Below are 26,495 nucleotides of genomic sequence, written 5' to 3' on the forward strand. Positions count from 1 at the left end.
AAGGACACAAGGTCTAGAGCAAGCCTGGTCTGCCCATGCGCCGAGCTCCTTCAGCAGAGAGCGGTGACGTTGTGGGTCGTCTCAGGCAGGCACTGTGGACCCCGCACCCCTTCACCTCCACGGCGGCCCCCCTTCTGCTGGACTGTGTGGGGCCCGCTCCGATGCCGACAGGCTGAGACGGGACCTTCCCACCTTCCTGCCTCACAGCGGCCTCGGGCTGGCGGAGCAGGTGGGCCGCCGGGAACCCTGACCAGAGGGAGCTCCGTGGGAGCAAAGGTTCTCTGCCCCCATCTCCAGACCTCGGGAATTCCTGAGTTCCAAAGGCCCCTCGGTTTCTCCCACCAGAGTGACCCCATTTCCTCACGAAGTAGTTGGAGATGGACACAGGATCAAACTCCTACACTGCACACAGATTGCTCACCAAATCACAGATTCTAGAAGGCTTTTCAGTTAATAAAGGGTTTTGTCCACGTGGCAGGCAGTGGACCTGGGGGACGAATGTGGCTGCAGACCAAGGAGTGTCTCACCCTTTATTTTATTACTCGTTTTCTACATTCTTGAGAAAAGACTTGCACTTTCCTACAGGGTCCAGGTGGACCCGGAGCCCCCGGCCTGGGCCGCAGCCGCCGCCGTGCGCGCTCCCCCGCCAGCGCCAGCAGGAGGCCCGCGCAGCCCGGAGCAACCGCTCCTCCTGGCCTCTGGGCCCGCGTGCTCCCTCGCGCGTTGACGTGCAGGCTGATTTGTAAAACCCACAAAACCGAGCCTTCAAACGTCACGCAGAGGAGGACGGCGCGCCCCGCCCCGTCCCCCCGCTGAGAAGGGCGCGCGGAGGGGAGGCCGCACAGGGTGATGGGCAGGCGGATGGGCGGAGGCCTCCTCCGCGAGGCCAGGGCCCCTCGCCCGCACCGACCCCTCTCCCCGCCAGGCCGCCAGACCCTTACTACTGGCTCTGAAACGGGCCCAGCGTCGCTCCTGCACAGCCTGGGAACGAGCTGGACTCATTTTCCTGAGTGGAAAGCCTAGAACTTTTCTGTTCCTTATGCTCCATCGAGTATGGCTAACCGGAGGCTTCCCTACTGGCGCAGTGGTTGCGAGTCCGCCTGCCGATGCAGGGGACACGGCTTCGTGCCCTGGCCTGGGAAGATCCCACATGCCGCGGAGCGTCTGGGCCCGTGAGCCATGGCCGCTGAGCCTGCGCGTCCGGAGCCTGTGCTCCGCAACGGGAGAGGCCACAGCGGTGAGAGGCCTGCGTACCGCAAAAAAAAAAAAAAAAAAAAGTATGGCTAACTGTGAAGACTGTCTCTTAAACATCGTACTTACATGATCTGACGAACACTAGCTTCTGAGACAGTCACCTTGGGACTAGTCCTGGAACTGCTCTAACACCCCCTTCCCATGGTCTGTCTGCAGGCTACTGCCGTCGGCATGAGTGGCCTGCTCCCTCCACAGAGGCAGCAAGGAGCACAGGCCAGGCCCGGCGTGTGTCCCCAAAGACCCTGATTTTAGGGGCGCACTGGGTACAGCAGCCACAAGGCCCCCCTTCAGCACCCATCGTGGCTACAGCCGCTCTGGCCCCGAGTCGGCCTGGGCCTCAGCGCCGCACCTGGGTTCCCTGACAGCACAGCTAACCACGCCACAGGGCCTTCCCGGATGACATGTGTGCACAACCATCCCGAGGATTCCTCAGATCGAGTAAGGACTCAGGCGGGGAAAGATCAGGAGAGAAGATCTGACCCTCGGGAGGGAAATGCGGCAGACGACAGGCAGGCCGTTCCCCGTGCTACACCAAGTGCCACCTGAGGGGCGGGGCCCAGGGCAGGCTGGTGGCCGCCGGGAAAGCAGACCTAGTGACCCCGCTCATGCTTTCTTCCCCCACGAGGAACCCAAGTTTAGCTCAGCCCCTCACGTGTGTTAGGGGCTGGAGTGTGCACGACTCCCGCGGATCGTATATTGGAGTCCTAACCCCAGTACCACCGAACGTGATCTTAGCTGGAGGCAAGGTCTTTACAGAAGTAATCATGTTAGTCAGGGCATGAGGATGGTGTCCTCAGACGAAAGGGACATTTGAGGCATGAGCTCAGGGAGAGCACACTGCGAACATGAGGACGGTCAGCGACCGGCCACGGAGAGGGGCCTAGAACAGCCTCAGAAGGAGCCAACTCCTCCACCTTGGGCATCTGGCCTCCAGAACCGCGGGGATGTAAGTGTGTTTAGGGCGCCCGGCCTGTGGTTCTGTTACTGCGGCCCCAGGAAGACAACACGTGTTGCTCTTTCCCAGGGAGTCGTGTGCGAATTCCTCTCCCAGCCGCGGAGGGGGCTCGGGGGGCGGGGTAGGGGGTTGCTGATTCTCTGGAGGCTTTGGGAGGGCAGGCTTGTCCCCAGTGCTGGTGACAACCAAACAGCCATGCGCTGGTGTGGCCCCTCTGGACTCCTTTCTGTAGGAGCCATGGGCCTTTTCATTAGCAACCAGGGTCAGTAATTTTAGAATCCACCACAGGTATATCCAGCTTAGACCAAGGGGTGGAGTTCTGCCCCAAATGAAAGCTAAGCCCCCATCCGCCAGGAAGAGGGCAGCCATGGCTTCTCAGCGCTGAGGTCAGGACAGCAGGCGGGAAGAGGGGCTCTCCTGCGTGGCGCCCCTGCAGTGGCTCGCAGCGCCCCGGCAACGTGGTGTGCGCACGCGTGTACGCATACCACCCCCTGCCGGCGCTGGCAGTTCCAGCACGAAGGGCAGGAGGGGAAGCGACATCTAAACGAACCTGAGTCAAGAAAGCCAGAGGCGTGGCTGGGGAACGCACCTCCCTGAGCAACAGGCATCCTGAAGTCTGGGGCGGTCAGGCCAAGGGCAGACCCCTGGCCCCCTCACAGTCCAGACACAGGGAAGGTTCTGCTGCAGGGGGCCAAGGGCGGAGGCCGGCCTCCAGAAGAGGCCAGGGGTGGGGCATCCTCGGAAGGATGCAACCCATTAAGACGGCGGCTAGGGGGCCCCCACCCGGGGTCCCTGTGCTCCCCACCCCACAGCTCCCCCTCAAGGGCTCTCTGGAGCCCCGCCAACAGGCTGCTTGGATCCTTGGGCCACTTTAGGGTCCTGGGCGGTGCCGCTGCTGCAGCCCGAGGCTCTGCTCCTGCACTGGCGGCCACCTGGAGGGGTGGGGCAGCAGGCAGCAAAGGGGGTGGGGGGCTCCAGTGGCTCTCCGGGAGTCCGAGGGGGTGACAAGCGGTCAGCACAGCGGGGCTGCCGCATGCCGAGGAGAGAGGGCCGGAGCTGGGCCCAGAAGCCTCTGCCAGGGGCACGTCCGGGGGCAGCTGAGGCACCAGGCGGGGCCTCCCGCTGGCCAGGCCTGAGGAGTCGCCGGCCCTGCAGCCTTCCGCCTGGCCCCGCAAGATCTTCGGTCTCGGCCTGCGGGGGCCCTTGTGCCTCCAGTAGGGCGGGTGTCTGTGAGCAGGGCCACCGGTCCAGCGAGGGCCCCAGAGGAGGCCCTTCGTCCCCGGGCCCCACGGGCGCTGCCCCAGCCGATCCACCTGGGTTCTCACGGCGGCCACTTCCTGAGCCAGGCCGGCCAGGGTCCCGGCCAGCCGATCCAGCTTCTCCGAGAGGGCGGCACCGAGGCCGCGGAGCTCGTGCTGCAAGGAACTCGCGCAGGGGCACGGTGGCCGTGGGGAGGCGTGCGGCAAAGCCCCAGGGATGGCGGCTCCGGGGGTAGGCCCAGGCGGATCTCCGGGAAGGGGCCTCGGGTGGGTCCCGGCTGAAACCAGAGCGGTACGCGGGTGAGGGTCCTTGAAGACTCAGGACCTTCTCTCCCCCCAGGGTCCGTCCCTTCAGCTAAGGCCGGGCTTCAGACGGGTAGGATCCTAGTGACTCAGGCTGGGGAATTATGGATGGCTGTTCCCCAGAGTCACAGGCAGGCTAAATCACAGACCGGGTCTCCATGGTAACCAAGCTTGCTTAGGACAGTGGCCTTCCCATCTTCTAGGAAAAGGTGGGTTCTCTATGCCACCTTTGGGCCCTACTGATGTCCCAAGTAACTCTGCCCTTGGGAGTCAGTGGGCAGGGCCTGGAGAAGCCGCAGATGGTATGAGGCCAAGACCGTGGGCAGCATCTGGAGAGGGCCCAGGAGGGCCAGTCCAGCCTGGGTCCCAGGTGTTGCTAGTGGGGTGACGAGGGAGCTGTATCAGCACCCAGTGCTACTGGTCACCAGTAAACCACAAGCGTCCCCACTCCCTCCTGACCTTTGCCCTCCCTCTTCAGAAGTTACAGACATAGGACTTTAAGTCTTCAGTTACTTTAAAAAAAAAAAAAATCACCTCCTCCTTCACCCTAAGTTCCCTTGGAACTGGTCTCCACCCGATGCACTCCACCCATAAAGAAGCCCCGTTACCACCCGGAGCTGCAGGACAGACCTGCTCTCCGGCCACGTCTGAGTCCCCAGCCCGGCTCTGGCCTGCGCTTCTCAGGACCCCAGAGCTTCAAACAGAAAAAGCGGAGACTGGAGCCCAAGGACCCAAACGATGCCCGGCCACGTGCTTCAGGAAGGACCTCGGCTAAGGGCCCTCGATAGTGCTGCTGTCCTACGCGCCCTTCTACCCGTCGCGCAGCAGCGGGGCTGCTGGCCTCAGGCCAGCTCAGCGCTCCCGATAGAGCAGCTGCACCTGCAGGGGCGCCAAGCCCACGACACGACGGAGCCCCCCCACCGCAGGCTTCAAGTGTGAGGATCTGGGTGCACGGCCCAGAGCGGACCAGGGGCCGAGCCCTGCCCTCCCGAGGCGGGTCTCTGACGTGGTGTAGGGAAGAGCTTCCTCGGGGCCGGGTGACGCAGAGCCACATCTCTGGGGACGCCCCCGCCGGGCCGCTCACTACTGCGCCTGTTCCCCGCTCTGTCCTCTAAAGCCGCCTCAGACCCCGAGCTTTGATCCTGGACGCACCTATTCTGGGGAAAGTCTCAATGTCTGTTTTGCCTCTAAAAAGGGTCTGTACACTCTTATGAAACAGCCCACTAGTCCTGGAGGAAAACCCTGAAATGAAATAAGCAAGCCGAAGTGAGTTCAACGTGAGACTCTTCCTGCCTGTGACCCAGACGAGCCTGGAAGGCTGTTATGAAAACGCCTTTCCCAGGCTGTGAGCCCAGGGGTCTGGCTGGCCCACCCCGCCACAGTGAGCTAAGCAGCGGGGAAAGAGGGTGGGTGGCCGTGCAGACGCTGAGGCCCCGCCAGCCCCGTGCTTGCAGGGCTCCCGATACTTGAGGGGGCGGGGAAGCCACCAGCTCACCTGTAACACCTGGGCTTCTGTCTCCGGGCCCCAGGCCCCTGGACTCTTCACCAGCCGTCGGATTCCAGGACAGGGGCCCACAGGCTGACCCAGGAGGCTGGCAGGGCCCAGACCCCGACCTTTTCTCCAGCTGAGAGGCAGGGTCCACAGCTGCCCCCGCAGGAAGAGCACAGAGCCCTTGGGGTGTGGATACACATCGTCTTCCCAGAGCCACTCTGACCGGGGATACTTGGACACGACCTAAAAACAAACCCAAAACCACCAAACTTTCAACTTTCAAATACGGGTTAAACGAGACGCAAGAGGGATACACTCGGCTCGTTAGGATGCCCATCTCTGGGCACCAGGGCACACAGGACGAGGGTGGCCCAGATTATTTCCGGAGTCCTCTGCGGCTCCGGCATGATGCCTCTGGCTCTCCCAGTAGGTGGGGGCTGGAGAGCGCCATGCCTGCAGTTCCCACCCCCAGTGAGGCCCCTCTGGAGACCTGATGGAGGCCCTGTGGGTCCACGCCTGGCCCCCTCTGCTGTTTCCCGACAGGCCCACAGCCGGTGAGGAATGTGGGTACAGCCGGGGCTTGCGCAGAGGCCAAGCGGTGGGCGGAGCCACCGGCCTGAGTGCGGGGGTGGGGGAGCCCCCTTCCCCGACCCTGCACCCCACCCATCCCTACCTCCTCCGGCGCTGCCCAGGGGACCAGGCAGGCCCGGGCTCTCCAAGCACACTTCTCTCCAGGGCGGATGGGACCGGCCTCCCACCTTCTCTTCTGCTTTTCCTGCTGGGAGCAAACACTGGGTCAGGCTCCGACTGAGAACTGCGGAGGCCTGGAGTAGCAGGCAGCCGTTTCCAGCTTTCCTGACGGGACGACTGCTTCATTTCCCCAGGTGGAGGGATCTCACTTGTGACACTGTTTCTGTTTACCGCCAAAGCTACTGGCAACACAACCAGGTAAGGAAGCAGGCAGCCCCCAGATCTGGGTGACCTAGATCAGTGACCACTTGAGTGACCCTACTTCTCCCTTCTTGGGCCCCAATTCCACGCTTATGCTTTAAATAAGCCAATAAAGAGTGAACCTGCCAAACCCTAGACACCCTACCCTCCACCCTAATAAAAACACAGTCAGGGCTGCGCACGCTCTCTCCCCCGCACCTTGCCGGTGGGCGTGCCACGTAACCTCCACGACCTGCAAGTAATACATCCTGTGCCTCCAAGTTCCCTGACGGTTTCTGCCGAAGTGCGTCCTACAGCACACAACGCTGGCTCCAGTGGGGCTCCAGTGTGTGGGGCTGGCCCGCTACGAGTAACATGAGCTGGGGTGAGGGCCCCAGGTGTTCCTAGCTGAGAGCTTCACTATCGATATACTGGGACCGACACAACAGTATATATACGTACATATGTTATTAAGTGTGTGTAATGTGCATATAGTATATACACATATTAAAAAAATATATATATATATATCAAGTTTACTGTCGGACTTTCCAATTAAACACACTCATTTAACACTCCTGGGGCCCCATGTGCCTCAATGTTCCCGCCTTCTCTCTTGGACACAGCTCATCCTATGGGGAACTCAAGCGTGACAAAAGTAGAGAACTTTCTGGCCAAGAGTCAGGCAAAGTGATGGGTGGGACTCAGAGAACCCAGTCTCTGGACCCTTGGCCCTTCTGGGGGACATGCCCCCTTCTCAGGAGACCCCAGGCTCACCTGCACTGAGACCACGGTGGTCCCCGGTCTCGCCTCTTCTCCGGCCTTCACCAGGGCTGCTGCCAGCGCGAGGGCCGCCAGGGCGTGGGGAAGGAGGGCCAAGGCCCTTGCAGCTGGGAAGGCGGTCCCTCTCTGTCACAGACAAAGCCGGGGTCAGGGCGGTGCCTGCACCCTGGGGCGGGGCTGCCGGCTCTCCTCTCCCCAACAAGCTCACCCTGCAGGAGGGGCTGCCAGAGCTCAGGCTCCAGCCTTGGGTCTTCTCCTTCTGAGCTGCTGGAGCTGGAGCTGGGGCTGGGGCTGGGGCCCGGGACAGGGTCAGCCAGGCAGGCGAAGCGCAGGGGCCCCCCGGGCAAAATCCCCTTCAGAGAGTTCTCCAGGCAGTGGAGTGGGGAGGGCTTGGTGGCTGGCCCTGGGCAAATGGCAATAAAGAAGCCCTCTGTCCATCAGCCCAATGCCCGGCAGGAGGGCCCTCTGCCTAAACGGGCGGGCTCGTGGAGCTGGTCCCTTTTCAGCTCAGCCCCATACAAGCTCTGGTGGACCCTGAACAGCGTCCTCTCTGGCCATGGGGAGTGGACAGATGCAAAGCCAGAGCCTGGCCCGGTCCCCAGTCACTCTGGAAAGGCCGCCGGGGACCCTTCCAGAAGTCTCAAGACCCTGGAAGCCATTAGCAGTCTGGTTCCAGCCAGGATTTGGGTCTTATAAGCTAGGCAGCACCCCCTACTTGCACTCACTCAGGACCTGCAGCCTGAGAAGAGATTCAGCTATGCCCACAGGAGGCCCTCCAAACCAGCTCTTTCTTGCCTGGTGGGAGTATTAGAAACACTATACTTATTCAAGTGAGTCAGACCCTACCAGCCCACCTCAGCAAGTCTAGGAAGGAATTCTGCTGTGAGCTCAGCTACGCTGCAGCAGCAGGACACACGCCTCCACCCCCAGGCAACTAGTACAACAGAGGAAACCACCAGTCTTTCCCCCAGAGAAACGCAACTTCTGGATAAAAGCAGTGCTCTCCCCACTTCTTTTCAGCACACCTCGGGGTGCTCCAGCCAGCAGTCTTTGGGAAATGTACACACACTCCAGCTGGCAGTCCCGAATGGGTGAGATAAGGAAGGAACAGAGGAGTACAGAGGGAAGGGGACATCTGTTCCCTCATCAAACACCGTTACCGGGAGGGAAGACACGCCAGCAAGTTCCGGGGCAGAGGCAGCTCACCATCTGGGAGCCACCTCCACGGTCCTGGCCTGGCGGCCCCGGGGTCCTTGGGACCTTGCTGGTGGCAGGCAGGGATGGTGCCAGGGGCAAGTGCCTGTGGGCTGGCCAGGCGGAGGCTCCTGGTGGGCACGTCACCCCCTCGCTGTCCCAGGTGGGCTGGCTCACAGGCCTCGCCCCTCAGTCCTGTTTCAATGAGAAGCCAAGAGGCCTGTCAGCCCGGGGGCCCCTTGCTGGCACCGAGGCCAGGAAGTCACTGGACAGAGAACAACTTCTGTCACGTTGGACTCTCGGGCTCACAAGCTCCTGAAGTGCGTCATACAACAGCCCCGCAGACGTTCCCGGAGCCTCCCGAATCCCCCAGGATCTCCTCATGCCCCGACCCAGCTACCCAGACTCCCAGCAGCCCCACAGCTCAGCGGCCGTGCTGGACGCCAAGGCACGTGGGGCCGACAGCCAGGACACAGACACTCTGCGGCCCAGGCCCCGGCCCAGGCCCGGATTTGGAGCAGCAGCCGTGGGGCTGGGTGTCCCGTCCCGCCTCACCGCCGCCAAGCCTCTGCCCAGGCCGTTTCCAGGACATCATCTCATCTCAGCCTGGGATGGGGGCCCACCAGCTTCTGGGGAGGCAGCGCCCAGGGCGGTCCCTGGTGCTGGCCTCCAGCTGCTCTGGAAGGCTGCCGGGGAACCTTCCAGAAGCCTCAAGATCCTTCAGACGCCGGGCAGCGCTTTACCTTCCACGCCCGCCGTCCAGTTCTTGGGCTCCACCCTCCACGGCCCCCTGTGCCCTGCCGAGGAGCAGGGCCAGGTGGGCTGCGGCCCAGGTGCAGGCATCTCTCTGAGGCAGTTCTCCAGGCCCTGGAGCGGGGAGCTTCCCTCGCGGCTTCCTGTGAAAACCCAACTCTCGCGGTCTTGGCTGGTCAGAGCTCGGTCCTGTGAACCGCAGGAGCCTCGCCTGTGCCCTGTGTCCGGTGCAGCCGGAGCTACTGGAGGAGGCGCAGGGCCCGAGGCCGGTCACGCCGGCTCAGGGCACCCGGGGGTGGGGGCGGACCTGGCCCCAAACCCATCACTCCTGCTTCCGGCCGCCCTGGGAGAGGCCTCCCCAGCTCGGCCGCCTACACAGAAACTGGTCAGCGGGCTGTGGTGGGGGAGATGGGCCCTGAGGCTGGAACATCGTCAGGCTGCCTTCGCTACTCAAAGAGGGAAAGGCCAAGGATGGAGCAGGTCAAGAAGGGCAACGTGGGCTTCCCTGGCGGCGCAGTGGTTGAGAGTCCACCTGCCGATGCAGGGGACACGGGTTCATGCCCCGGTCCGGGAAGATCCCACAGGCCACGGAGCGGCTGGGCCCGTGAGCCATGGCTGCTGAGCCTGTGCGTCCGGAGCCTGTGCTCCGCAACAGGAGAGGCCACAACAGTGAGAGGCCCGCGTACCGCAAAAAAAAAAAAAAAAAAAAAGGCAACGCTAATGCCTTTCAACTTGGGAAAAAACCAAATTGCCAAAATCGTATTTCTAGTGACAGAGCTGTGGATACGATAGGAACTAGATGGACTGAAACTGTTTTTCTTTTTTTTTGGCTGTGCCACGCAGCACGTGGGATCTTAGTTTCCCCGACCATTGACTGAACCCGCGCCCCTGGCAATGGAAGCGCAGAGTCCTAACCACCGGACCACCAGGGAAGTCCCTGGACGGAAATTCTAGAAAAGGCCCTTCCTGGGTCAGCTGTCACCTCAGCCATGCTCTTCCCTGAAGGCGTTTGCCGATGCTGGGCCAGGCAGAGCAGGAGAAAAGAGAAACTTCCAGAGCTTCAGGCCCCTGTGAGGCTGGAATTGCAAAGTCACGAGAGGAACCCCACACACAGCTTTCCCCACAGACGCTGCTGAGTTCTGGGGCAACGCGGGGAGCTGGGGAGCTGGGCTGGAAGCTTCTACAAGGCGGCGTGAGATCGCCCGCCGTCTGGGTGACTTAGAAAACCAGGTCTGTTGACAGAGGATGCTCGAGAAGGAATGTCCTGGTACCGACCGCAGCCCACCGCGCAGCTGCGGGGAAGAGAGGAGGGGGCAGCACAGCGCTGAGGATGCTAAGACCAAAGGTGGGAAGACGCCAAAGGGAAGCATGAAGACAGAAAGCACGGTGGAGAAGCTGCGCGCAGGATGCGGGGCCACACGCAGCGTCCCTGGAAGTCACGGCAGCGGTGGCTCAGCAACACAGGGCAGCAGAGGGAGGCAGACGCCACCCTTCCTCTGCAACCTTCCGCAGCTTTTAAGCAAGACTGAACGATCTATTACCTACTAAGAACTAAAAATTAAAAAGAAAATTCGGCTGCATGTTGGGAGGTAAAGCCCCCCCACCCACCCAAGGGACTAACCCGCGGCAGGTGCAGGGACCCAGGCCCAGGGACACTGGAGGACCCAGGCCGGCCCGATGGCCCCAGCTGGCCTGGCGCAGAGCCCTGGGTGCAGCTCCAGGCCTTTCCACTGACAGTGGGTGAGGCCAAAACACAGAGGAGAGCCCCGGGGACCGGGTGTCCATGGACAAGGCAGGCAGAGAGCACAGGTGGAGAAAAAGGTCCAGTCCTGCAAGGTCCCAAAGAAGGGACAGCTCACATGGCGGCCTCCGCGAGGAGGTACCCCGACGCACAGCCACCAAACACACCCTCTAAGGTGGTTTCACACAAACCTCATGACGTTTTTCCTTAAGTTGGAAAGTCAGTGAATATGACAGACACTGACTTCTTCGTGGCTGGGATAAGGAAGAATTTGATGTTAAAGGAGATCTTTTTACTTTTTAAGACATCTTAGTTGTCGTCCTGCCCCTTCTGAGCCAAGTCACTAAGAGAGACCCCCGCCCCCCAAAACAGGTCCTGCATCTGCTCCCGCCGTGGCATCCCCGCTCTGCTGCCAGCAGCGGGCACGATGGCCTGACTTGCTTGGGCCGGACACATGGCGGTGGGCAGGGCACGCCTCCCGTCCTTCCCCAGAATCCACTCCCAGCCTCAGGCCGGCCAGCTCACCTTTTCCAGGCCGATGCCCCTGGCTGCCCTCAGGGCTCTGGAAATCCAGGTCCCCGTCAATGCTGCTGGACGAAGAGAAGCTGGCGGAGGTACCTTGGGATCCTGCAGGGAGGGCAGGGGTCTCTCATGCAGCCCCGCAGGCCCAGAGCCAGAAGAGGCCCCAAGACCACCTCTGCGGGAAATAGCACAGCTGGCATCATGGGAAAACCACAGGAGAAGAGGTCCCCTGGGCCCTGGGCTGTGGACGGGCGCCCAGACCGGCCCCAACGCCTTTCCCACTGGGATCTCCCCTTAGGTGAGGGCACTCGTGGCGCTGATTAAAATCCTGTAGCACGTCAACCCACATAAACCCAACCACGGGTCTCGTGGGCCTAGAGGGTAGGTGAACCTCTCAGTGGAGACAGTGGGCAGAAGAGTTTAACTGGCTTCCACCAAATGCAGGGGCTGTTTGGGGGTAGGTGTGAGAGGGGGCTGGGGGAGAAGGGCTGCACCCCTGAGGCCTGGGATGAGGAGGGTGGACCTGACGGTGTCCTTGGCATCCCCCTTTCTGTGCACAGGGGCAAACGCCACCCCGAGCCCATGACGTAGTCTACCTCTGCTGTGTGATCCGAGGCGCTGCAGCTCGGGCCTCTGAGACCCAGGGTCTCCTGGCTGGGGGCTCTGGGACCAAGAGCTGGCCGGCGGCTGGGAAGGTAACGACCCACTCAGGGGGATGCCCCTCAGACAGGCCTCCAGGGCTTCCAGGGGTGAGCTCGAGGCGCTGCCGGCTGGGATAGGGGAGATGCCCCATCACCATCTCTGGCCCATCCCCCCGGCCCAGCCCCGGCTGGCTGCCTGGCCTGCCTTCCGCAGGGGTGGCGAGTCCTGTACCAGGCGTGGGAGCCTGCCGGGCAGGACACCCTTCTGTGCGGGCTCTGATCTGTTTTCTGCTCCCCAATCTGGGGAAGCAACGCCAGCTTTACTCAGGCCCAGGGGCAGCGTTGGGAGAGCCACACGTAGGGGCCAGCTTCCCAACTGTTGGGAATTCTCTGCAAGACCACGGTCCTTACAGTGGAAGGCTTCCTGGGCAAGGGCCTGGGTTAAGGAGGACGGGAATTAAGGGAAGGGATTAACTGCCTGGGAAGGACGGCCAGGTGAATGCCTCTCCACCCAGGAGACAGGCAGCTGCCCCGTCCCCTGTGGGCTGGCAGAACTCTGTTGGGGCGCTGAGAACCCCACCCGGGAAGACTCGAGCAGACAAGCCCAGGCCTCACCTCGAGCGGCAGAGCCCCAGCTGGGCACTTGGACATGGGCGGTGCCTCCACTGTCCCCAGGGCTGCCCGCGGCGGAAGGGCCGTGGGTCCGCTTGCTGAGCTCACAGGCTGTGGGCTCTGGGGGCCCCTGGGCCCAGCCGTCCTCCACCTTCACTGCAGAGAGCACGCTGCCAGCTCCAGGACCAGGCCCGGGTGGAGGGGTCTGGAAGGGGCGGGGCCCTGTGGGAAGCCCCACATGAGGCCTTCTCATAGGGTTAGGATGGGGCATCCAAGGCCCCCGGCCTCCACAGCCGCCTCGGCTCCAAGGTCGTCGCTGCTCAGTCATCAGCAGATGGACCCAGTCCCACCCTCGCCTCCAGGGATTTCTGCCGAGGGATGATGCCAAGCAGCCCACCCCAGGCAGCACCGAGCCAGGGTCCTGCCTTCAAGGGCAGCGCGCCCGTCTCAGATCGACTTTCTCAAAGTTCCGGGACGCTGATGACCAGTGGTGAGCCCGTGCGAATGTGACAAGAACCCCCTCGTCAAAATGATACCCGGCACGTCTACTGCCTGGAGCTATGTCTCCTATTTTCCGTCTCTCTCCCTCCCAACCATCCCCTGCTTCCTCTGGAACCCTCAGCTCCTACTGTAAGAGCCAATCTGGAATGTCACTGCACTGCTGCACCTCCTACACGCCTACGCCCTTTTACAGCACGATCCCCGACGTCTGGCTACTCCAGCCGACACACTGATGTGGACGCCCGAGTGTCTGGCTGTGGAGGGTCACCTACTGCCCTGCTTGGAGCGGAGAAAGGCAGTGGTTGGCGTCCAGGGGCCTCCCTGCCCAGCCAGTGGCCTTTACCTCCAGAATTCCTTTTCCAGGCCCCTGGGTCCTCCTGCAGCCATGGGTCCCTTGCTCCTGAGGGGCTGGGTTGCTTGTCCCGGGCCTCTGGGATCTCCTTCAGACAGTTCAGCAGACTCTGGAGGGGACAAGGCCCTGAGGCTGTCTCTGTCTTCACTACAGAAAAAAGGAACACACGTTCCCCCTGAATCGGCGCCTTCAGGCTCGGTGACAAACACCCAAAAGGGGAATTCAGTTAAAAGGTCCAAGGCCAGAAATCTGGAGATGCAGGTCCTCTTACAACTCACTCAGCCTCGCACAGGCCACTGTCTTCTTAGTGCTTGGTTTAAAAATGCCTGTCTACACACCTCCCAGAACTGGATGGATGAAAGGAGGATGTGAAAATGCACCCTATGGGCAGAGCATACGGTGCTACTCTGGGTACAAACGAAGGAAGTGGGTGGACTGGGTTGCTGCTTGCAGATGGTTCTCTGGGCCCTGAACAGAACTTAATTTGAGGAGGCCCAAGCTTTTTACACACACACACACACACACACACAAACACACACACAGTGTACCTATGCCTCACAACAGCCCTCTAAGGTGGGAACAATTATCCCCTTTTACAGACTGGAAACCAAGGCTCAAAGCCTGGAGGAGCGTCTCACAGTCTGCCCAGCTAACAGGCGTCAGGGTCCAGGGCTGGGGCTCTTGCCCCCACCGCGTCACCCTGCTCCCCCAAGCCCACCGCAAGCATCCCACTTCGTGTCAACATGAAGTGACATCACGCATCATCTCCTCCTCAGGTGTCCCATATCAGGACGAGTAAAGAACCCAGGGCAAAGTCTATTTCTGAGCTTTCTTACACCAGCTGACCAATGCTGCTCCCCTAAGACAGCCATCTGGCTCCAGAAATGTGACACTGACGATACTGGAACGGCCAAGCTGGCGACGATCCTCAGGGAGGATGTTGTATTTATAGACAAGGATCCATCCAAGGGCAATTCCGCGGGCTCAGAAACCTTGGCGCGAGGAGACGGGTCCGCAGGGACTCACCTGCCCAGGGCGGGCTCCCGGGCCGCAGCTCTGCTCCGGTCAGCTGGGACGCACCCAGGCTGCGGGCTGGTGGCAGTAAGCGCAGGGGCCGCTCGGGGTGCTGGGGCCCGGGCTCGAGGATTTCCTTCAGGCAGTTGATGAGGCCTTGCAGGGGGCTGTTCCCAGGAGAGGTTCCTGCAGCTCCTGTAAGGCCCGCACGCTCAGGGCAGCCCTGAATGCGGCAGCTGTGGGACCTTCAGGGTCAGATTTCCCACCCGTGAGAATGCGGGCGACGTCTGAGCGCCACGCCGGGCGGTCAGGAGGCTGAGGTGGGAGCCACACGACGCCTCCCTTTTCCCACCCCCTCAGCTCCGGCGCAGGCCCCGCCCTCGGGACAGGCAGCCCCTCACCTGCCCCCGTGGCCCCTCTCTCCTGATTCCTGTGGCTCTTCCGCCTGCCGGGGCTACAGGTCGGAGGGCTAGGCTCCTGGCTGGGGGCCCCTGGGCTTTCCTCCTCCACAGGCCTTGGCATGTCAGCAGTTTCTGTTGCAGGAGAGACAGGAAGGCCTCTCTAGCCCCAGCTCCCGACCCTGAGAAGTCACGCAGGATCTGGTCCCCCGAGAGGACAGGCCTCTCCAGGCCCTAAATCCCTGAGGGGCAGCCAAGTCCTGGGAACCTGGATTTGCGGCAGAGCCAGCTCCCGCAGGCTTGTTCCAGGAGTCCATCCTGGGGAAGGCAGGGTCTCTCCCTGTTTCCTTCTGGTGTAAATGTAAGCACAAGACTGTCCACTCCGGGACCCTCCCCCGCCCCCAGCCTCTGACTCTGGCTCAGCAGGTCATATGCCCATAGCCTCAACACGCAGGCCCAAGCCTTGTACACGTTTCTCAAAGCTGGGCACGTGGCAAAGGTGCCAGGTGACCCCTGAAACTACAGGCTAAATGGGGTATGTTTTTCAGGAGTGCCAATTTTATGCCATATTAATTTGAAACGTTTCAGATAAAAACAGATATTCAGACAAATGTATAATCTGCAAAAATTTTAAAATAAAATGAGACCCAGAGAAATTGCAGTGGCCACCTTGCCCTCCCCGACTATTAACGCTGCCCCGGCAAGAAGCTCTGAGAGTCAGGTCCGGGGCCACAGGCACGCTGCACACAGCACCCCGCGAGTGGGGCCGAGCACCCCGCATCTGCGCTGGCCCACGGGCGGAGGCCCAGCACTAGGCCTGCTCCCTGGGGCCCCCGTGCTGGGTCATACTCACTGATGGGGAGGGGGCTCCCCTGCCCCCTGGCTCTGGGCGGGCTGCGGGATGAGCTGCCGCTGGGCATGGCGGCCAGGCCAGGCCGGCCGACTGGTGTGTCCGGAAGGCAGCCGAGCAAGCCTCGGAGAGGGCAAGTATCCCCCATCACAGCTGCTGCTGGGGGCGGGACACTGGAATTAAGCCCTGCAGGAGGCAAAATGCCCCCACCATTGTCCCATCCTGGCCCTTCCCTGCCGTGTTCCACTAACAAGGACCAGGACGTCAGTAACCTCCGCCCTGTCATCTCTGGGCTCTGACCGTAGATTCACAGTCTAGGTCTTGTTCTGATAAGATCCTTCTCACCCCATCATCAGCTGAGCGGACTCAAAGGAACCCTATGGGCTGGGGCTGCTGGGGACAGACTCCTGAGGAGGTGAGAGTGCCGGCGAGCAGAGCTTGGGGAAGGAGGGAGAGTCTGGTGAGGTGGGAAGAGTGCAGGCTCGGGGGGCCTGGCCGCTCATCTACAGAACAGGGCTGGCCTCGCCCACCACGCAGGGCACGGCACGACGGGGGCCCCAAGGGCGTGGATGAAGCCAGGCAGAGCCAGTAGAGAAGAGTCAGAAGCTGCTGTCTCACCACGATCCACGCTCTCTCAGAGGACAGGCACGCCGTCCGGGTTCATGCAGTGGGGCGACTCCACCCAGGGCCTGGCAGGGGCCGGGCAGGCGCACAGCGCTGCCCACAGCTTGAACTTGTCTGTGGGATGCAGAGGGCCTGCCCGCTGTCGACTCACCCTCAGGGCTCGCCCCCTCCCCGTCCAGGCTGGCTCCCCTGCTCTCAGGGCTGACTTCCCCGAACAGGAACTCTGGGATCTCCTTCACCAGCTGCACCAGGGCGCTGAGGTGCAGGCTGTGCTGGGGGGCTCCTCCTGCCAAGAGGCCACAGGGAACCCCCCGCATTAGCTCGGCACTCATGCTGCTGTTTGCGGCGTCATGCTGCGTCTCATGTAATCCTCCCACCACGTGAGGGGCAGCAAAGGAGAGACCCATGTCCGCAGACAAAGAGGACCTGGGCTCAGGGCACAGCCAGGAGCAGGACGCTGGGGACCACGGGTAACTGAGCTCCTGTCGCTCGTTCCCTGTTACTCCTCCGAGGGGACCGCCAAGGAGGGCTGCCTCCCCGTGCCCTGCCACTATCCGGGCCCCTGCCTTTCCTGGCACCCCCTGGACCACATCCACCGCCCAAAGCCTCTGGACCTTCAGGGGCTGCAGGCTGGCTCTGCACGGGTGGTGGCGGGAAGGGGGCCTAAGCGGGGAAAGCTCTCCAAGGTGACCCCAGCTTTCTTCTGAGCACTTCATGTGATGGGCAACAGTGTACCAGGCTCCCGGCCCAGAGGGGTGAGGGGTGAAAGGTCATGGAGGGGTCGGTGTGGCGAGGCGGGGAGGGTTGCGGTCACAGCGTCCCGGAAGGAACGGAGCCAGAGGCTGAGGACACGTGGGAAGGACACGAGTGAGTCCACCTGGGCCTAGCCTACCCAGGAGGACCAGGACCCCAAAAGGGCCTGTCCTCGTCCGCCAAGATTACTCACCCAGGGGCCCTCCTCCCCGCGGAGGGTCCTGCCCATCAGCAGCACAGCCCCCGCCCCCCACGGCTCCTCCAGGCTCCGAGGGACACAGGAAGGCAGAGAGGGGCAGCAGCTCCACTGTCCCTGGGAAGGAAAAGAGGGACAGTCCCGGGAGTGGAAGCCGGCCTCCGCCCCCCAACACGCGATCACGCCAGCAGCCCGGGCACCTGCAATCCACACACCTGTGCACGTGTGTGTCCGTATGAGCACCCAAACCCCAGGGACGGTCAGAACCTCGGGGACCAGTGCTGTTTTGCCAGTCTGTTAGGGCCCCCACCGAATCACACCCAGCACCCTAGTACAGTCCACAGAAACGACAGCATAGAAGACCCGCGAGGCCCCCAGCTCAGCGCAAGGCTCCCGATGACACCTCGTGTGTAAGCAAAGCCCAAGGCCCGGTGGGTCCCAGGGTCCAGAGCGACTCGGGACCCGGCCTCCCGTCCACCCGCCAGCCAGCTCCTGCCTGCCCCTCACCCAGGGAGGCCAGCGTCTCGTAGTTCTCCCGCATCACGTCCAGGTAGAGCGCCCTCTGCCCCTCCCCCAGCAGCCGCCACTCGTCCTCGGAGAACCGCACGGCCAGGTCCTGGAAGGCCATGGACACCTGTGGGCACAATCTCAGGGGAGTTGGCTGGTTCCCTCCCGGCAAGGCCCGCCTAGTCATCCTCAGCTTGCCTGTGTCTCCAGGTGGACACCAGAGGGGGGGCAGTAGTGACAGAGAGCGTGGGGCGGGCGCCTGACACACGAGAACGGGCAAAGGGGCAACGGGAGTCTGCTCAAGAGACAGTGACGGGGGTCAACTGTGTCCCCCAAAAGTTACGCCAAAGACTTCACCCCAGTACCTGAGAACGTGGCCTTATTTGAAAATAGGGTTGCTGCAGATGTAATTAGTTAAGGTGAGGTCATAATGGAATAAGGCAGGTCCTTAATCCAATATGACTGGTGTCCTTAAAAGAAGAGGAACAGAGACGGACCCACAGGCAGGAAAAGTCCATGTGACAATGGAGACGGAGGCTGGAGTGATGCAGCCACAAGCCAGGGAATGCCCGAGGCCACCAGAAGCTGGAAGAGGTGAGGCAGGAGCCTCCTCCAGAGCCTTTGGAGAGGCTTCGTAAGATTAAAGAGACATTGTGTCCTAATTTCTTCAAAAATAGTCATTAAGTGGGCTTTAAAATGGCCGTCAGACCCTAGAAGATGACCAGCATCTCGAAGGCATGTATTTTAAATTACAGCAAAAATTAACTTCATGCAAATTAAGCACAAAGTTTATATTTATATTAAGCAGAATATAAATTACGGGAAGGGTCCTTCTGGCTTAGGAACAAATGCTAAACTATTTATCTGTAAGAAAAAAATTATTAAATAAAATGAAGACACTCCTAATAAAGCAAAGATAATCTACTGCCTTGTTTCATCAACTCAAGTGAGTGATTTTAAAAACCATCGCTGTGGGACTTCCCTGGTGGCGCAGTGGTTAAGAATCCACCTGCCAACGCAGGGGACACGGGTTCGAGCCCTGGTCCAGGTGTGGCGCAACTAAGCCCGTGTGCCACAACTACTGAGCTTGCGCTCTAGAGCCCGCGAGCCACAACTACTGAAGCCCACGCACCACAACTACTGAAGCTCGCGCGCCTAGAGCCCGTGCTCCACAACAAGAGAAGCCACCGCAATGAGAAGCCCGCGCACTGCAGCAAAGAGTAGCCCCCGCTTGCCGCAACTAGAGAAAGCCTGCGCGCAGCAGTGAAGACCCAACACGGCCAATAAATAAATAAATAAATGTAAAAACCATCGCCGCCACCAACCACAGCCTTGTCACCAATGGCATCTGCTCCCCGCTCTGTCTCCCGCTGACCACGGGCACCACGAGGACACACCCGGCTAGAGGCAGCCTCTCCACGGGCTACCTGCCTTCGGTCCAGAGTCCGAAGGCCCACAAGTGGTCAGACACCGCAGTCTCCTCCTCCTCGGCCCCCTGTGCATTCTGACCACCGGACAGCCGCTCAGCAGGCCAGCGGGCTCTCCTGAACTAACCTCTGCCCCCTGGCTGGGTATGGGCACCTCCTCTCGGGAACACGCTCAGACGCCCTCCGAAACATCTCTCAAAGAGCCACCCTCATCTCTTCCTGGCCTTCTGGACAGAGAGCTCGTAGCCAAAGTTCAGGTCCGTATGGAAGAGCAGGCCTGACGCTGCTGCCCTGAGAAAGGCTTGCCTGCGAGGCTGGCCTGAGGCTGGTGTTGGGGAACTTGGATTCTGGGAGGTTCCCACGGTCTCCTGACCGATGAGGACGGTTTGCTGGGCCCAGACTGTTTGTACAAACAGTGCGGTTGATGCTGAACACTGCCTTCCTTCTGGGGCTCTGGGATTTCAGTACATGCCAGGAGGAGGGTGTCTACATGGTCTGCATCCAGTCTCTAGTGAGCTTCCCCGGGAGAGGACATTTCACACCGGTTGTCACAACTCACGGCTGGAGGAATTAAGTACGACCTGTGTGACGCCGCCAGGAGAGGACGCGTCTCCTGCTCCGTCGGGACTCTGCCCCGTGCCTTTCCCCTCGGCTGATCGTGACTGCGTCCTCTGGCTGTAATGAATCACAGCCGTGAATACAACTATACGACGGGTCCCGGGAGTCCTCCTAGCAAATCCCTGACCCTGGGGTGGTCTCAGGGACCCCGACACAGGGTCCCACTACACGTCCCAACAGGACACGAGCACTGTGCGGGCCCAGAGGGTGTCCCACCTGGCACATCTGGCGGCGAGGCCTCACGACCCAGCCTGGCCCTAGCTTTGCAGCCTCGTCCCCCGCTGCTTCCACTCACGCCTCCCTCCTGGCATCCATAGCCCACCTGCCTCGCTCTGTCCTCTGTTCCTCTCTCCTCTTCTTCCGTCTCTCCCTCCCAGAGTCTGAATCCCAGCCAGGCTCGGGAACCCTGGAGCTGGTGGAGCAGGGAGACGCTTTGGTTCGGGAGTCCCTGTCTGCTCTGCGGACCGTGATGGAATAAAATTTGTTTTTAAGGCAGAACAAGGAAACCGAAGCATAACATACTCCCTGCCTGTGCTGGGCCCCCCTAACGTGCAATGGGCATCTACATCATACGTTAAGCAGACTTCCACAAAGGCAGGAATGTCTGCTCAACCATAAAGATCAATGCGTTTTTTCCTTCTTCATTCTCTTCCTAATTCTGTATGGGGTCATGGTGACCTGCTGTACGTGTAGATCTGGACTGTGTATCTTTGGTGAACTTTATGTAAAATGTCAGTGTGTCATTTTGACAAACGATCCTTTGTCTCTAGAATGTACATAACTGTGCCTTCGACCTCTAACAAGTGGAACAGTCCTCAGAGTTTTCTGAAAGACTGTCTCTCGGGTTATAATCCTCAGGTTGGCGTGAATAAAATTCTCTATTTCTCCTTTAGATCGACGACTGGTTAGCTTTTTGTCAATGTTCGGGAGGCTCAGACTTGTCCCAACAGGCCCAGGGGCTGAATGGGCACAAACGCTGCCAGCAGGCTGCATGCACACGTTTATAGATGCTGTTGTGATGAACACATGTGTGTCCTTTAAATACTGAATTTATTTTAAAATACATGGAAAGGCTAAATTCTAATGTACTAAGTTTTCAACGTTAAGAAAGAGGGTCACAGAATCAAAAAGGTTGGCACCCCCTATGAGTAGTCCCACTCTCTCACCACCACAGCCAAGGAAAAGTGGGGAGGGGGCAGGAGAGGGTCAAGGAGTTACAATTACTTCACTCTCTTTTCCCTTAGACACTCAAATACGTGTTAAATTCCCACTATGACCAATCGCTAGAGAAAAGTAAGTGTCCCCAGAGCCTGGAAACAAGTCACACCAAGCCCTGGAGGAAAGATCGGCCACTGGAGGGGGCCTAGCAATGGCAGGGAGTTTGGAAGCCCCAGGTCCTGGCCTTTGGACCTGTCAGGGAGGCTGGAGGGCAGGCGGAGGGGCTGGCACCAACACTGCGGCACTGTCACCATGGACCACGCCTAGAGAAGGGCACTGGGGGCTCCAGAGTCTGTCTGGGCTTCCTGGCCTTGCCCAGGTGACAAGAGTCTCTGTCCTGCACCGCAGGGCTCTTCCTAAGGGAGACGGGTGCTTCAGGCCATCCTGGCTCCACGATGCCAGCTTACCCAGCAAACCTCTGTGCTCGGACTCTGTTAACCCTGGGCTTCCCATGCAGATTTCACGTTAGGTGGTCAAACACGTAATCGGCCACCATATAGTTCCAGTTTGATCGTCAGCTCTATTTTTCACCGTAAGTTAAGGAACTGGCATATTCTGATTTATCTCTCTGTCCTTTGTGAGTCTGGTTAGTGTACGTTGATCCCCCTGAGAATTATAAGGGGGGGGGGATGCACCGACCGACACCAGGCTCTGCACCTGCAAAACAAAAGTGCCACCCAAAACACACGCCCATTTTATAGGAGGCCGGTAAGGAGAGCCAAGGTGGGCTTCGAGGCCATGTCTTCTCCACCTTCTGGCAGCTCCACACAGGGCTGGCTCTGCAGGTCCCTTAGCTCAAGGGAAGAACACGCAGATCCCAGCTACCGAGCTGCAGAGGCCCCGCCCCCGGCCCTCTCTAGGGAACACCAGCCACGCTGAGAACTGACACGGCCTCGATACCTCCCTCTCTGGAGATGAGAGCTGGGGTCGTGGTACCTTCTCTGCCTGTACACTTTCCCCAACACGCCACATTTTATATGTGGACCAGGTGCGTGAGACCCCAGCCAGCCTCTCAGCTCCATCCATCTCTGTCCCTCCCTCTAACCCACTCGGATGCTAAGTGAGATGTCACACACAGGGGGCCTAAACATCAGCAGAGGGGTGATCCCTACACGCTTCCGAGCACTTCAGATCTCTCGTTTGATTGACAGGATGGCCCTACGCAGGCAGCTGCTCAGGCACTTTATCCTGGGCTTGGGGCGAAGGTTCCAAAGCAAGGAGGGGTGATGCAGCAGGAGCAGGCAGACAGCCAGGGGCCAAGTCTACGACCCTAGACTCTGCTTGACTGTGACTATAACCTATCAGAAGATCAGTAAACCTTAACAAACCAAGCATCAAACCACCACTTTTATTTTTTTTGGCCACGCCTTGCGGCATGCGAGATCTTAGTTTCCAGACCAGGGATCAAACCCACGTCCCCTGCATTGGAAGCACAGAGTCTTAACCACTGGACTGCCAGGGAAGTCCCAAACATCCACTTTTTAGAAAATCATTATTACCCAGTACAGTTTGTGGCGATAGATTGTGGGAGTATCTGTAACAAACAAATTCTCATTCTCAGTAACCTCTTAATAAAAGCTGAACTTTTAACAAGATTTTCAAGGTGGTGATGGAGGGGAGGGGTAGGGTCCTGGGTAAAAATAAAATGATCCTGTAGCCACTGATAATGGCAGAGTCCAAATGGCATGGCCCTTGCTGGAGCAGGAAGTGGGGAGAGTAAGGGTCCAGCAGAGCCAAGTGGCAGGTCTGTTGCAGAGCTAGTTCAAGTCAGCAGACAGCTTCTCTGTTTGTCAAACTGGGTGAAAAATACTCTGTCCTTATCTTCTCCCATCAGAAGCTATTTACTACCTAACATCTGAAAAAACAGAAAGGCTTTTAGGTTCAAAGGATTTACTTCAGAATTTCCTTTTAATCAGGACTGATTTTCTCACCTCATCTTAGATCTACTAAATCATGATTATGTTTAGTGCTTTCAGAGCCCAGAAATTGACATTTTCAAGTTTCCCAGATGATTCTGACACATTCTAAGTTTAGAATCACAGGGCCAGGGGAGAGCTGCCCTCCAGTCACGGCCCCGGAGACTGGACAGAACCTGCCCCGCCTGCCAGAATGAAAACTACTCGGGTGAACGGGACCCTCTCCTCCCGCCAGGGGCCAGCTGTCCACCACAGTATGTCTGTGAACTAGAAATCACCGACAACTGCTGTACACCTTCAAGGCTCAGTGAACATTTAGTGCCAACTTCCACTCACAACAGGGGGGTTCTTCAATTTCTCCTTGAACACCTATAGCAATGGAGGGCTCACCACAGTCCCATCGTTGGCCTGATCTGTCAGTTAAGAAGTTCTGGAACACGAACGGGCAGAGTGTGGGGCTTTGGGCTTGACCTCAGGAGCCAGGCTGCTGGAATTCCAATCCCTGCTTTGCTTCACATTAGCTAAGGGCTCGGCAAACTCATCTATAAAACGGGGATCAAAGCAACCTCTCTCGGGACTTCCCTGGTGGTGCAGTGGATAGGACTCTGTGCTCCTAATGCAGGGGGACCGGGTTCGATCCCTGGTTGGGGAACTAGATCCCACATGCATGCCACAACTGGGAGTTCGCATGCCACAATGAAGGAGCCCATGTGCTGCAACTAAGGAGCCCATGAGCTGCAACTAAGGAGCCTGCCTGCTGCAACTAAGACCTGGTGCAACCAAATAAATAAATAAATAAATAAATATTTTTAAAAAACCCCAAACCTCTCTCATAGGGATGTTGTGAAGATTAAATGAATTAACATAGGAAAAGTGCCTGGAACAAATGCTGGGACGTGATAAGTGCTACGATTCCTATTCTTAGAGCCGAATCTGTCTGCCTAGCGTCCACCTGTAGGTCACAGCCGGCCACCTCCAGCTGCAGAGTGGGCTCTTACACACACCATTCCTGACCTTGAGTGCCTCTTTATCTCCTGGCTAAATATACCAGCTCTTTTAGACATCTGGAAGAGATGGTTTCCAGGCCATTCATCACCTCAGCCAAAAGATAAACTCTTGTATGACAAAGTTCTCATAAAACGGGAATGGGAATTGACTGTGGCCAGGGGAGGTGGTTCCATCAGTAGTCTCCCCCTACCCAGAAAAAGCAGAGGAAGAGTGAGGAGTGTGTGTGTGTGTGTGTGTGTGTGTGTGTGCGCGCGCGCGCACACATCAGCGCAAACCCGCTCTCCCAGCATGTTTCAGGCTCAGACTCTGGGCTTCCAGATCAGATCCCGAACCCTGCTGCCCCACCTGCGGGCTATGCTCCCACGCCCCTGACCCTCTGGCAGTCCTGCTGGACAGGAAGACAGGAGGCCGTCCCTGTTCCTCTCCCTCTGACTGTAACCTACCACTCCTCAAGGCCACTCCTGGGCACCTTCTCCATGAAGCTACACAATGGGAGGACACACTCCAAAACATGAGATCTAAAAGATCCAACCCCTCATTGTACAGAAGAGTTAACTATGGTACGAGGAGGCCTGAGCATGGGGCCAGCGGGCATATCTGAGCTTGGGTGTCCGTGGGCTCCCTAACTACACAACCAGATCTGCAGAGGGGACTGCCCTTGTTCCCACAGCATCCAAACTGCTTGGCTTCTCCCTTTCTCCCAGGAGCCTGTGGGGCATTAATGTCGCCAAGGTCCTGGCACAGTGCTGCTCTGCCTGGCCACAGACTGCCCCAGCCACTCTCCCAACACCACCACCCCTTCCCCCGCCCTCAAACCACGGAGCCCACGGTTGTCTGAGGCTGGCCCAAGCTCATGAGCCACCACAATTACAGAGCTAGCCCCAGGGACCCACCCAGCAGAACGTGCAGCAACTCCCCTTTGGTACCATCAGGTTTCCTAGCACCTTCACACAACTTGCCCAAACTGGTCCCAGGCTATGACAGATGGGGCTCTCCCGCCACCTCTCGGACCTACACATCTCACCTAATGGATAAAACCCGGTACCTCGTTCTATGCCCTCCCCCCGCCCAGAGTCCAGGATCCTACCAAGAATGAAAGTGAACAGATTTACTCATTCTCCTTAGGCCTTCGTGCCCATCGCTCCCAGTATAATTTATCATTAAAAGCCAAGAAGAGAGGGTGATGCTTAACCCAAAGGAACGAGTTTCCAAAGGTGGAGACTCCAAGTATGCGTACACTGTGGGGCGGGGAGAAGGGAGGGGGGCGTCCGGGGACCTAGACTTCTCCGCACCAAATCTTGCGCACCAGCACTCTCCCCCCCACCCGGCCAAAGTTGGCGGGTCCCAGGCTCGCCCCCGCCCTCCAGGCACGCACATCGCCGCGTGGAGCAGACCCGCCGAGGCGTCCGTCTGTTCTCGCCGGCTGGCGGCGGGGTCCCGGCTCGCGGCGCCGTCCGCGCTAGCCTTACCTGGCGCGCCATCCCGGACTCAGCCTCCGTTCCTGGCTTTCGGCACGGCCGGGGGCACCCGCTCCCCGCCCACAGGCTGCGTCGCGACCCTCGGCGGCGGCGGCGGCGGCTGCGACCTAGGTCGGCGCAGGAGGAAACCGGGCCGGGCGCGCAGGCCGTTGAGGAGGGGCGGGCGTGGGGCGTCGCATCCCAGGAGAGGGGGACCAGCCTCCGCGGCCCTCCGGGCGCAGGCGCGAACTACACTTCCCAGAAGGCGCCGCGGCGCCGCCCGGAGGAGGGGCGAGGTGAAGGCGGGGCGAGGTGAAGGCGGGGCGAGGTGAAGGCGGGGCGAGCCTGTTGGGCGCCCTCTGCCCGCTGGTTCAGCCGAGACCCCGAGAAGCTGCCAGGGGGGCTTGGCGCCGGGATCTGCCGGGTGGTCAGCTTGCGGTGTGCTTGCACACGTAAACCCATCTATCCACACATCCATCCATCCATTCTTGCATCCATTATTTACTGAGCGCACCCTATGTGCCAGGTGGGATGCTCGGATTAAACGGGAACCGCCTCTTCCAGAGGACGCATCCCGTAAACCGACCTTGACTAGGGCCGCCGGGGAGGCGTGGGGGAAGCGGGTCCCGCGAGGTGCGGAGGGGGCTGCAGACCAGACCGCTCGGCTGGGATAGTGTGTGGGTCAGAGTGGCTGCCTGAGCCCAGCACATACTCAGATCTGTCACCCCGCTCCCGCGCTCGCCATAGCATTGACCCGTGTGCCGCTATATCTGTGTGACTATTTGCTGGTCTATCTTGTTGATTGTGGTAACCCCATAAGTTCCTGACACGTAGTAGGCCCTCAAGTAAATGTGATGAATGAACGAAGCGTGAGCCCACCATTCTCCAGGTCAGAAAGGAAGCAGTGGGGCTGGGGGAGGGTGGCGGACTCCGGGGAGAGGACCCCGGCTGAGCCCAACGAGCCTCATTCCTGGTCTGGAGGACCCCGGTTAGGACAGCTCGGAGAAGGTGGGCTTCTGGGGCAAACCTGCTCTGGTTGACAGAGGCTTACAGGAGCAGAGGAAGGCCGGGTCCAACAAGGAGGAGGGGCCTGCCGCCCAGAGAGCCCTTCCCCAATCCCCCACCCCGACAGTTCTCTTCCTCTGGACTCTTTGGGGAAAGGGAATGTCTGGCCCAGCAATCCCAGAGTTGTTCCCTGTAGCCGCTCTAGTCTTCCA

General features: G+C 59.7%; 1 protein-coding gene across 14 annotated transcripts; it reads right to left on the bottom strand.

Annotated features, from left to right (window-relative positions):
- Positions 1–1,243: 1,243 nt before the first annotated feature.
- KRBA1 (KRAB-A domain containing 1) lies at positions 1,244–25,511 on the bottom strand. Of its 14 annotated transcripts, none has more exons than XM_060305149.1 (18): positions 25,291–25,511; positions 17,635–17,743; positions 17,125–17,244; positions 16,330–16,464; positions 15,558–15,713; positions 14,708–14,839; positions 14,319–14,501; positions 13,284–13,439; positions 12,443–12,661; positions 11,783–11,956; positions 11,190–11,291; positions 8,914–9,165; positions 8,183–8,365; positions 7,185–7,379; positions 6,971–7,102; positions 5,937–6,041; positions 5,267–5,506; positions 1,244–3,746 (listed from the first exon to the last, which is right to left on the bottom strand). In XM_060305149.1, the coding sequence occupies exons 1-18, from the start codon at positions 25,300–25,302 to the stop codon at positions 2,863–2,865; spliced, it is 3,489 nt and encodes a 1,162-aa protein (XP_060161132.1). In that variant the 5' UTR covers positions 25,303–25,511; the 3' UTR covers positions 1,244–2,862. The 14 variants fall into 14 exon arrangements, with proteins under 14 accessions (XP_060161132.1, XP_060161143.1, XP_060161130.1 ...); XM_060305160.1 differs by having other exon boundaries at positions 8,914–9,066; positions 15,558–15,710; positions 17,635–17,761; XM_060305147.1 differs by having other exon boundaries at positions 15,558–15,710; positions 17,635–17,761.
- Between the last annotated feature and the right edge of the window lie 984 nt (positions 25,512–26,495).

This window comes from Globicephala melas, chromosome 9 (assembly GCF_963455315.2).
Source record: "Globicephala melas chromosome 9, mGloMel1.2, whole genome shotgun sequence".
In the NCBI taxonomy this organism is placed as follows: Eukaryota; Metazoa; Chordata; class Mammalia; order Artiodactyla; family Delphinidae; genus Globicephala; species Globicephala melas.

Coding starts and splice junctions, on each gene's coding strand:
- KRBA1 (XM_060305146.1), bottom strand. Junction 14,502..14,707: donor GAGAGGGGCCACGGGGGCAG/GTGAGGGGCTGC, acceptor CGGGCCTTACAG/GAGCTGCAGGAACCTCTCCT. Junction 8,366..8,913: donor CTGGACGGCGGGCGTGGAAG/GTAAAGCGCTGC, acceptor TCATTGAAACAG/GACTGAGGGGCGAGGCCTGT.